Source organism: Corvus moneduloides, chromosome 3 (genome assembly GCF_009650955.1).
Source record: "Corvus moneduloides isolate bCorMon1 chromosome 3, bCorMon1.pri, whole genome shotgun sequence".
Taxonomy (NCBI): domain Eukaryota; kingdom Metazoa; phylum Chordata; class Aves; order Passeriformes; family Corvidae; genus Corvus; species Corvus moneduloides.
This window is the reverse complement of record NC_045478.1, coordinates 85,053,600-85,066,085: the sequence shown is the minus strand read 5'-3', so window position 1 is coordinate 85,066,085 and position 12,486 is coordinate 85,053,600. Positions and strand designations below refer to the sequence as shown.

Sequence of the window (12,486 nt, the reverse complement as noted above, 5' to 3'; positions counted from 1 at the left end):
AACCGCTTTCTCCTGCTTCATTATTCAGGGGACTAGTCCCTCCTGATGTCATTTTCCCTAACACTGAAAACAGTACTGTGAAAATGCTGGTGTTACTCCTATTTTTAAAAGTGAAGAAAAAGTCAAGCTAATTAAATTATTACGAGATGACAATATTTGGAAAGCTTTTGTTTCATTTTTACCTAAAGGCTAATGTTTTCTTAGAGATCTGATTTTGAACTGCTCTGTGGGCAATCCCTTTTTCTGTAAAAGCAGAGCGGAACACAGCGTGTTAATTAGGCCTATTATAAAAGAGGCTTGCCCTGGGTTGATTCTGAAACAGAAAATCAAGAGGCAGCAGAGCATGACGTATTTGGAACTGACACTATTGCCTGCAGCAGGGACTGCATTCATAGATCATATGTTTGCAAAGATGCAGCGAAGGGGGGCTGAAGAACGGCTCCAGTTTTAAAATATTTTGTAAAAGGATGTGTGGCCCTGTTGGAAAGACAGAGTGCCTCACTCATGCTTGGCCGTCTATGTGGCCACAAGACTGTGTCTTCTGAAGGTTTTAATTAAAAATACAAAATGAGTGTTTCCTTTGTGTGGTTTTTTTTTGAACAGTGGTGTTCATAGCAGCTGAGAATCTTTAGTATGATAATGAGATCCTGAAGTCTTTAATTTGATCATAGCTATGGGTTTTAAGTTTGTGAATAACATACTGAGGCATAAAAAAAAATGTCCTCAGTAATTACTAAGCATGTTTTAGGAATGGTGTAAAATTGGCAGAACTTTAGGATCTTACTTTTAGTTTATTTGGAGGTTAAAAAGAGTGAAATAAAAGAAAAAAGAAAAATGTAGAGCCAGGTGAATGTGGTACTGTAGTCGTGATCTTAACGTTGGTCTTAAACTTTAGTGAGTAGCAGGGTAATGAGGATGTCTTATTTTACTTTTTACCTGAGCTGATGATCCCATATCTTTAAAACTTAATTACTATGAAAGAAAAAATAGGTCACTTGTAATACATAGGTACTTTCTTGGGGGTTTTGCAGGGGAGATTTGGATACCCTGTAGTAAATTTTGAGCATTTGTGTATGATACTAATAGAACAGTTTTATAACATAGTTACTCTACATAACTGTCAGTGGTTTTCTTTCACATTGCTTAAAACAGAAGCAGGATTACATGGCTACTTCAGAATGAATATTTAACGAAACACAATCATTCCTCTTTCCAGGAAGATAAAACATCGTACTGAAACAGTTCCAAAACAAAACAAGAAATGAGATTTGGAGGCATCTCTTGGGTTACTGGAAACTTCACCCCATGCAAGAAGGAGGCCTCCCTTACATTTCCTGGGTTTACCATATGGGTTCTCTCCAGAACACGTTTTTCTTTTCAGCTACTTCCTTTTAATTGATCATTCATGATCATCTCTCTCATATTTGCAGTGGCAGATCTCTTTGGGAAAAGAAATAAAAGGACTGTAGTTTTGGAATAGTTTTCAGTGGTGCCTTCTGCTGTGGCTGCCAGCACAACCTTCTTTCCTTCAACAAAGGCAGAACATCAGTCATGTGTATCAGTCAGAAGTAAAACAAGATAGTACAGAAGAAAAATACTTCTGTGGGCCTCTAAAACAACTGAAATTCACTAGATCCTTAAATAATGAGTGCAGAAAATGAGAAGTTACATACAGGAGAAAGATTGAGAGCATATATAGACAGCTTTTCTCAGAGCACAGAAGCAAGGAGGATCTGCATTTGGCAGTGTCATAGTTGTAAAACTGGTAAAGGTGTTGATTTTTTATTTTTCCTCAAGTGGCTGTTTTGGGGTTTTTTTGCATCAAGTTTGTAGGCTCCTTTGGGGTAGGAATTCCTAGTACAGTCACAGCGAGAATCACAGTGGGGAAGGCCTTGACATTAGATGCAAGTAAAGCAGAACTTTTCATCATTTTCTTACTAATCACTGTTCTGTATTTGTTTCTTTAATTTGCTGTAAAGTGTGAAGATTTTTTGATATAATGGACATACTATATTAATAGTTTGCTTAATTTTAGAATAAATGTGCATATTCTGTATGATGTTTTAAATATCCTTGGCAATGGAAATAATCTTATTCATAGCCAGTTAAGCTGAACTGAGGATGTTAAATCAATTGCAAAAAAAATTTATTGCTGTTCAGTACTGTCTATTTAATGGGCCATTAGGCCTGGCTATTCTTTGTTTGAGCATTGTATAATATTAAAAGAAAGCAAAGGAATATTAGACTCAGTTGAGTCATTATCTTGCTACAGATATATGAGAAATTTAAGGTGATACCTTGATCCTGTGAAACTACCCGCCCTCATGTGCTTTTTCATTATATTGAGGTTGTAATTGCATATGGCTAGTCTTAGATATTTGTAAGAAATAGATCTATATTAGTGATGAACAAATAGATTTGTGGAAAGCAATTGAAACATTCTGAAATCAACACAATCTTTAAATGTTAATCGACTGCTTCCCAGGAATAAGTAGGCATAGATTAAAAGTTCTCCAAAATGCCTTAATATCCCATGATATTTAGGCACATGAAAGACTGCAGTTTTTGAAAGACAGGATGCTCAGCAACTCAAGACTTCTTAATACAACTTCAGTCATACTCCTTTTCCTTCCACCCAAATCAGACTGATTGTTATTAGCATATAAGGGAGATTTAGTTTTATGAAATCTCTATTTTTTTACCTATTTAGCCTTCATTCAGCATCTTTCTAAATTGCAAGTATTGTGGCAAGAGACTGGCTGAATTGTAGTGATTCTAGTAACACTTGACCTTTATTACCAAAAGGACTGGGAAAAGGAGGGTGAGACCTTATCCCCAGATAAGGTTTTCCAGATGTTTGCCATCCCTACCCTACCTATCTTAGCAAATGGCAGTGACCTTAATGAGATTTCTGCTTTCCATAAGCACAACAGAATAAATCTAGACCTGAGATACTTTTTTGATGTGAACTGTGAGCAAATATGTATGCTGCCTGTTGCCTCTGCTAATCATCAGGGACAGTAGGATATGGATGTGGTTTTTGGACATGTCCACTCACAATTGCTTAATTAATAAAACAAAGGTGGTAATAAAGATGCTACTGTCAACAGTTGTGTGTGGTAGCACTGGTATTTCAGCCTTTAAGAGCACTGCTGCCATCATCTGGCCACCCCCCCCCCCCATGGTGCTGTTGCCCTGCTGTTCTCTGTCACCCCCTGCCCTGTCACCCTGGGCTGTCACAGCTGCCTCTGGGCCCCCGTGAGGGGCCGTGGTGGTTGTCCTGCAGCTGCCTGCTCACGCTCCAGGTTCAGCTGCAGTTTTTAGCCTGTGCTCTGCTTCATGCTCTGCTGGTTGAACTAGCTAACTGCTGGTATAGCCAAAAGGTGAGACCTTGATGTGTATTTATGCAGTGCAAGTGGTGAATCACATGGCAGGCTGTGGGGGAAGCAGCTTTGGTCAGGTGGTGCAGAAGCCAGTTCCCACCTCTGGTTTTGGAGCCTTCTCTGAAACACCGCGGTTGTCCCCAGGCAGACCTATCCTGACAGCCCTGGTTAAGGCAGACAAGGAAGCAGGATAAAACCTGAATGCAAATCCCTGCCTTGAGTCTAGAAATGAAATAATTTAATCTTTACTTTTAAAGTATGTGTCATACAGTAATCATTTGAAGAAGTGCTCAAGAAACCCGGCAGAAGTTCAGGTGGGCTCTCTGGGGCAGCAGTTCTGTTTGAGAGTCAACAAGGGGGAGCTTCTGAACTGGTCTGTGGGGCTGGAAGCTGAACATTCCTTAGCACTTCACTGAGCCACAGAATCAGGGAGCACCAACAGCACAAAAATGAACAGATGTGACAGACACTACAGCTGGTGGGAGCCTGACAGCCAGGACGGTCTGAGTGTACTTGGTGCAGGAGCCTGAGAGCCCCAAACTGAGCTCTTTGTGAAAGGTATCTGTCATTATCTAGTAACTGTTTTGTCTTTGGGATAACAGAGGATCCTGGATAATACACCCATCTGTCATTTTTACAAAGCCAAGGATTTTAATCTCCCATTTTCATTTTCTTAGGAGTGCTGTGTATTTGCAGTTTGGTGTGCTTACGTGCGTGTCCGTAGAAATCAAAGGTTGTTGGCACCTTCTTACACAACCAAAGTACCCAAATAAAAAGATTCTGACTTATTACATATGTGCTAATGGTATTCAAATTATAGGTCTGGTATAAGTAAAAGTATTTGTTTCTGTCTCATGGTGTGTTGGATTTTTTTTCTTACAAGAGAAGCTATCATATTTAATTCAGGTAAAGTGTTATGATACACCTTCATTGCTCAATTGAGTCAGACAAAAAAAGTTAGATATGTTCCCAAGGGAGAGCATACTTTGAAGAATACAGTGGTTTACTTTTAACATTTGTTCTTCACTGAAGTTTGTATTTGCTTGAAATCGAAATTGTTGGTGTCTTAGTTGTCCAGATACCTTTATGTGACGATAGTTGTCCAAAAGTTCTATTGCTTCTATTTGGTGGAAATAGGCTTTTTTAATTTGCAATTTTGTATTTTATGTTTTAATTCATGTTTGTAGTATTTCAATTCAATTCCCTTAAAGGACTTTGTTACAGGATCAAATTCATTTTTTTTATTACAAACCTGTGTCTTTTATATTTATATATCTGAAATACTGTCCCCAAATAAATGCATAATGATATCTAAAGAAAAGACATGTTTCCTAAATCCCAACTAAATATGCTGCAAACACTAAAAGCAGTAAGGATGGTGATGGAGTGTGAGTGGCACAGCCTGAACATTGAGGTTCTACTTGGAATGCTGCTGGACTTGTTAAGCCTCTCTCAGTGCAGAAAATTGCTGTTAGGACATCTGTAGGTGCAGCTGGTCATGCCAGGGGGAGGTGGACAGGTTAGCAAAGAGTGGATCTGGGCCAGGGGTGTAATTTACAAAAGATTGTCTTCTTGTTCTAGCGGCTTAAACACAGTGTCTGAAAAATTGCATAGAGCTCAACATTTGCTCAAGTCTTCTTCACCTCTTTCAGAAAGCAGAGCTGTATCTGCAGGAAGCATACACTGTAAATCAGCTTGGCATTCTTTCAGTTGAAAGCAAAGTAGGCACAAGGAACTGCCAGATGAAGATAATAAACAGTAATTTGCCAATTTTGAGTCATTTACAGCAAGTTTTTCTGATATTTATCTAGGTATTCAGTCTCGATGAACATTTTGAGGATTTAGATTGGGGATGGAAGAGAGTTCAGGCGTTTTGGACAGAAAAATACACTTGCACAAGTCACAATTCTTAGTAGGTATAATAAAGGAGAAAAATAGCATAAGACACATGATAGTACCAAAAATTGAGTTTCATGGAGTCTGGCATTAAGGTAAAAGAAATTAGTAGTTGTTCCCTAAAAGATTGTTTAAAATGAAGCCAGGTGGATGCATTTCATTTTTTTCACATGGGAACTATTGCAAAGCAGTGCAAGTGAGTTGGATCTGCTAAAACCAGAAATCTCTCTCATCTCTCTGGAAAACATTCCCACTTTAAAGTTATGTCAGTTCAGTTCCCATCACGACGGTAATTTTGAACTTAACTATCCATGTAGCAAAGGAGAGGGCAAACCAGCATTGAAGGATTTGAAATTATATATTCTGGTCTCATGAAAATTTCATAGTTTAAATAAATAAATAAAAGCCTTCCAGAGTGAAATGCCATGGTTATCTAAGAGGTCGTATCTCTCCCTCACTCACTATCCTCATAATAAACAGCTATTGATTAAATTGAGGAGCCACTTGGTCTTCAGCACTACAGTTGGGAGGTGGTTTCTGGCCAGGGCTACACTATGTTATGATATATTTTATGGTTGCCCTTTCTTTCACCACCCCCCTTTTCTATTTTTCTTCTTTTCTTCTCTTCCCCTCCCCCCCCCACCCCCCCCCGTTTTTTGTGTGTGTGTGGTTTTTTTTAAATCCACACATTATCAGATCTATTTTTACACATTGTGGGGATTTTTTTGGGGGGCAACCATTGTTTATATATATTTTTTATATATATATAAATGTAAGAATCAACAGATAATCGAAACTGATTTCTTAATGCCAGGGTTTAAATTTGGTTTGCTTTAGATATATGGAGTATTGTGACAAGGGTTGTTTTTAGAGCCATGATACCAGGCCTGGCAGATTAATACTTTGTTTTGGTAAATTTTCTTCCTGTTCTACAGCACTTCACCCAGTTAAGAGTTTGTGCCATTGTAATGGACTCAAAAGACAAATAGCAAGCTGTTGATTAAAGAACTCCTGGCAGAGATAAATCCAGTCTTGAACCTGCATAAACTGGCTTGTTGAATTTAGCTTGGCTGTTTATACTGTCCTATCATGCTGTATTTAGAGCTAAGGGTTTGGTGACAGGATTTGAAAGTTTGTGATCTGCTTTAGCTTGGAGGATGAGATGTGCTAAATGAAACATTAAAGAGTTCTTCTGTGCTTTGTTCTGTCCTAATGTGAGTTGTCAGAGGCTTTTTATTGTCTGGGTTTTTTTGCTGGAAAAAGAATAAATTTATTTTTCCACAAACTCAGTCATTTGTGAATACTTTAAAGCAAATATTTTCTGCAGTTATGTTAAAAATAGCATGTCCTAGGGACAGAGGAAGCAGCTGTGTTAAACTATCTGCCTATTGCTACATTTTCAGGATTTCTATTAATGATACAAAGTCAGTTGAAATGACATCCATTACATATTTGTCCAAACAAGTGGAGGAGAAAAATAAACATTGTGGTGCTAGAGAATCCGTTAGAATTGTGTATCTCTGCCTGTCTTTCCTAATCAGAGGAGCTGATGCCTGTACTCTACCCACAGTTACTTCTATAACACGTATATATCACACTGAAAAGCACTAAGACAGTGAGGTTTGCCTGCCTAATGTATGTTCTTACTCATCTTTACTGTTTTGTGGTTCATATGTATGCAGATAAAATTTGCGTGCTCTGAAGGATGCATAATGGTTTTTTAAATGATACTTCCTTCATGAAAAGAAGTAAAACTAGTCTTCTACTTAGTAGATGACTTCATTCATTTAAGGACCATGAATATTCTTGCAATAATGCAGACAAATTTTCCCAAAGGAGAAGATGACTGTAAATAAAGTGGGTGATGTGAAAGTCTTTATTAATGCTTATGCAGTTAGATTCAGCAAATGCTACTCTGCTATGCCATAGGTTACAATTTTTCCGCCATAGATTTTTGTTTGCGATTACTGTCAGCATACAATTTGAGCCAGGACTGTGTATTAAGTACTGGAAATGAATATAGCATGTGGTAATCCTGTTCCATACCTTGTTAGTGCTTTTGTCCTCATGTCTTTTGTTAACCTTTGTTTCCCAGATATCTTGTGAATTTCTTTCTATACAGGTCCATTACAACACAAATTAAAAATGGCTATTACAAAATATTGTATTTTATCATTTCATTTCATTAGTATTTTAATAATTACCGAAATCTAGCTTTTCTATTTAAAACATCTGCACTAAGAGTGAAAGGGCCTCCAGTTTTAGTAATTTTTGTAAACTGTTTGTCTCTCTTAGTTTTGGATATGGCTCGACACGTTCCCCTGTACCGAGCTCTGCTGGAATTGCTCCGTGCTATTGCATCCTGCACATCGATGGTGCCGTTACTTCTTCCTCTGTCCGGAGAAAGCAGCGAAGAGGAGGAAGAACAGTTGGAGTCACAGGCTTCTGTTGGGACCTTGTTGGCTAAAATGAAGACCTGTGTAGATACCTATACCAACCGGCTGAGGTAAGCACTTTCATCAGCCCTATCCTTCATTTGAACTGTATCGTTGTGGTTTAGGACTGGTACTCCCCAAGGTAGTGTTCCCACCGAGATGCTCCAAACCACGCTGCCCCTTGCTAGTTCCCACCTTCCCCTCTCCTTGTGGTGGGCTGGAGAGGAGATTCAGAGGCACAGAAACTAAAAATTATGGGTTGAGATAAGAGCAATTTACTGGAAGCAGCAATGAGATAAGAAAACAGTATTATAAACAACAACAATATTATACTGAATATTATAAACAGCAACAGTATTATAAATAAAAGTGTATAAAAGAGAGATTGATTCATATGCAGAAATGCTCAGCACAGAGCTCAACCCAGCTGCAGTTACACCACCCTGACCCCTCCCTCCAGCTCAGAATGGGCATTATCCAGCTGCTCCTGCCAGTGTGGAACTGGCACCACCCATCTGCTCCCTCCACGATGCTTACTTGACCAGAAGGAACCCCTTCTTCCCAAAGGAGAGTCCCTTTCCCCTGCCCCAGCACTGGTCTGAGGTGGTGTAGAATAACCTCTGGGTCCTGGCCATGCCCGCTCCTGGATACTGCAAAAATTAACCCTGTTCTGGCTGGAACAGGACATGTGAATATATGAATATAGAAGTGAAAAAAGATTGAGTTCTGTATATTTCTCTGGATGGATGCTGCCATCCAGAGTGAGAATATACCATCTGTTTGATCTAGATTTGTATGTATCTGTCTGGTTTACTGTACTATTTAGAGGGAATGGTTTTGGTATGACAGATAGGAGCTGGTAGATTTGCATACTCTTGTCATTTCATTGGTAATTATAAATGTTGCAATGCAGATTTTAATTTCTTTATTTTAATAATTTTCTGCTTCCAGTAATTAATTGGTTTCTTGATTCTGTTTACTTGCTTCCAATTTAAAGACAGCTTGTTAAGAAATAATAACCTGTCCTTCTCTGCAAAATTTAGCACTGTCCCTAAGTATATGCTGAAACATCGTGAAAAGAAGGTAAATACAATGTCAGGAAAAGGTGTGTAGAGAATGTTCTTTCTCCCACTATTAACTTGGAATATTTACCAACCACTACCCAAGAGACTTTTTGAGTAGGAATCTCATTGTTGGGGAACTCTTTCTAGTAACTCGTGATGGACTGGACTTTACCCATAAATTTCTCTAATCCTTCCTGACTGAGATTACAAGTCTTGCTTATCAAGCATGAACAGTACCTTTAGTGGCACTTTTTTTTTTTTGCTAGCTTAGTGCAGAAGAAACAGAACTGGGAAGGACAAAAACCAGTTCTTTATGTTGGATGCCCGCCTAAAAGAGTCAGCTTGTGCTTGCTGGCAATATTATATATATCATGGTATATGTAATCTTCTTAAAACAGGAAAGATATTTGGCTTCTGTGTAATCCATTTCCAATATCTGTGTATATAATTCTCCACCAGAATAGCTGACTGTTTTTTCTTTGCTAATCTGGTCACACATTAGCCTCGGATTTAGTGGCCATGGAAACCTGTATCTTCTCATGTCACTTCCCCAGGCTGAAGTCTAAAAAGTTTCTCTGTGAGAATGGTGTGTGACTACTGTTCATAAGCTCCTCAATTTTGTAAAGTAAATACAGTATGAGTAGTTCTTCAGTGCCAGCTTAGGATCTGGAAACAAAGAAGAATTCTAGAGTCACAATTGGTAGTATTTTAATAGTAGATGGATTTGATAAGAATTCTGTGGTCGGTTCTTTGTACATTATCTGCACAATTTTCTTGTTTTACTTTGATATACCAGCACAAAAGGACAGCTTGTCTTTTACTCATTGGTTTAAGCATAGTGCTGTTTGTCTTTAAAGCAGTGTATAGACAAGGATGAAAACAACAACAGTCTGGAATCACTGGAGTGGAAGGTTTGAATTCTCAGCCTTTTAGTTGAAGGTGTGCCAGAAATATAAGCAAGTGTTGGCATGAATTTCTTAAATGAGACAATCTGCTGTTCCTTTTAGGTCAAATTGCCAGAACAACAACCCATAATTATAGGTTCTAGTTTCAAAGGCAAAACATCACATCCTCTGAGCAGCAGACTTGCATGTCTACCAAATGTCATCTCCATGTTGGAGTGGGAGTGTCCACTTTGATCCAGAATTTAAGGGGAACAGTTTTGGACTCCAGTTAGCATTGAATTTACTTTCAAAGGCCATAGTATTCTGTTAGAAAACTGGGAAATTTCTGGATAATGGAGAAGACTACGTTTAGTTATGGGATGATTTCTCATGACTGTTTTGACTGCTAGGGAGTCAAAAACCATCAGTAATTGGAGAGCAGGCAGGCTGGTGTAGTGAGTTGCCACGAGGGCTGAGTTTGAGACATCAGCTTGCTGGGATGGCTGAGGCCTTTGCTGCAGAAAGCTGCTGATGTGTCAAAGCAGGAACCACATCTGCTGGGTGAGCCTCATGCCAAATGGTTGATTCTGGCAAAATGAGATGGTGACTTATTTATGTGGTGTATTATATAGCAAGCTTTCCTCTAAAATTCGTAACTATGCTTCATGGGGATGCTGGAATACAACCAGGTAGGCCTGAGGCATTTTCTCTGCTATGGTTTTTCATTGTCTTCACTGCTGTTTTGGAGAACTTCTATGTGAAAGAGTGCAATTTGCAAACAAAAAATATTTTCTTTAGAACTGGGCCCCAAGAATCAAGGCCTAATTTGTTTTAATTTACTTTTCTTCACAAGACAGCTATCAGTTCCTATTGCTGCATGCTGAAGTTCAAGTTTGGAGCTGATCGTTGTCTGCAGGAAGCAGTCCTGCAGCCTCTGCTTTGGAATGCTGCAGCTTCGTGTCGGTAAATAGTGCTTCAAGCCCCAGGGTGGGGCAGGTGGAGCCATCTGGGAGGAGGTTACCAGCTTTCACCAGTGGTCATTTGCAAAGGCACAGTCCCTTGCTTGTTTTGCCTGATTTCAGGAGATTTGTTTAAGAATCTGTGAATTACTGAAACCTAGGCTAGTTTTATCCCAAGACAGTGAACCCCAGTCTAAGACTGAGCAACATTGGGCTATAAGCACTCGGGTGCACAGGGGCTGAATGGTTCATTGGCTTTAGTCTGCGAATGCTTTGATAAGGGTATCATTCTGTACCACCACATTTACCTCCAAGTATCAGGCATGGGTGAGGAAGTGTTAGTATTGACTTTGAAAATTAAAGTTGCCTTGGGAGCGTATAATTCATTATTCATTTAGCACAGCGTAAAGAGAAGGCTGTCATCTTCTAGCACAAGCTAAATTAATGGTTTAAATTATTAGCATGTACACTGCTGTCTCTTCTAGCAAATATATTAGTGACTGTCATCTCTTTAAATACGAGTTGACATTTCTCTGCTTTTTCTTCAGTGGCTGAAAAACTGTATGGGGAAGTTTCTGTGTCTAAATTAAATATCTGGCTCCTCCTCCACTCAGAAAATCATAACATTTAGATAAAGGTTTTTCCTGCACTAAAGCTCAGGAGTTTGATAAAACTGTTAGCTATCTGCATACACAGATTTCTGTGCAGGCTGATAGAGTGCAAGGAAACAGCTGAAGTATCTTACTGGCTTTATGACTTCACTTCTAATATTTCATCTCTTCCTTCATATGGTGTTGAGAGAGCTGTGTAGTTCCCAGCAACTCCTTCTCTCAAGCTGGGGCCCTACTGGTGCCTCTGGATCACTCATGTATGATACACAGCTTGGAGAGAGAATGAGTCCAGGCAGGACTGCAGCAGTGCAGATGACACCAAGAAGGGAGAATGATATTTTCTCAGCTAATAGTATGTTTTGCCCATGTTATACATGCTCATAAATGGCAGAGTAGTCATCAGGTTGCTTTTCTCATGTGCACACAAAGCAATGCCATGTGTTTCAGGTCACACTGAGAAATAGTTTATGGACAAAAAAAATAATCATCTTCAGTAAAGCTGTAACTTTGACCTTGGAGGACTCCAAGATTGAGTCTGATCAAGGAGTTATTTTGTAGGGTCCATACAGCAGCCACAAGGCTGCAGCAGGCTCATGGAGGCTGCTGACCTTTCTGAGTGACTGGGACCCTCACAGTGACTCTGAGCTTTGTTTCCTTTGTGTGTTCTAAGATTCCCCAGTGCATCGGTGATATGTGTTACCCTTTGAACGTTTTCATGGGCTTTGAATTACATTTTTGTCTCAGCTCTTTTATAACCATACAGTTTAGGGAATAAAATAGACTTTTAGGTTTTCCAGACCAGGATGTTTTGTTACATAAGGGAGATGGGTACATAGACCAGATTCACACCTCCATCTTCAGTTCCAGAGCTGTGTGAGATTTTAAGCTTACAGTGCACCTGTTCTCTTTAAATTGCATTATTTAATAGCCATGATAAACACGTTTTAAGGATATGTTTTTAGAAAGAACTGCTGTCTTCTAATGTAAAAGAAATATAAAATGAAGTCTAATAGTTCATGTCTGCAATGATTTTCAGTTCTATCTCAGATGGCAAAACTCTATGAGCTTTAAAAATTATCATCGGTGTGAGAGTACATATGGCTGGGGAACCTTTGACAGATTTTCCCATCTAGAGTCTAGGGAATTACTTGGTTTTCTGTATGTTGATTGTAAATAAACTGAGAAACTGTAATGTACTGGTAAATTTCTCCAAACATTTTTGAATAATGCTGAAGTAGAGAATAAAATAGTGAG

The 12,486-nt window shown here is 38.9% G+C and overlaps 1 protein-coding gene across 6 annotated transcripts in view; it reads left to right on the top strand.

Annotated features, from left to right (window-relative positions):
* Nucleotides 1–12,486, top strand: part of BIRC6 (baculoviral IAP repeat containing 6) — a 174,355-nt gene that overhangs the window by 143,473 nt on the left and 18,396 nt on the right. For all 6 annotated transcript variants that reach the window (XM_032102542.1, XM_032102544.1, XM_032102545.1 and 3 more), the window contains one exon: nt 7,575–7,785. In XM_032102542.1, coding sequence (XP_031958433.1) covers nt 7,575–7,785 — 211 coding nt within the window. The remainder of the gene's footprint in view (nt 1–7,574; nt 7,786–12,486) is intronic.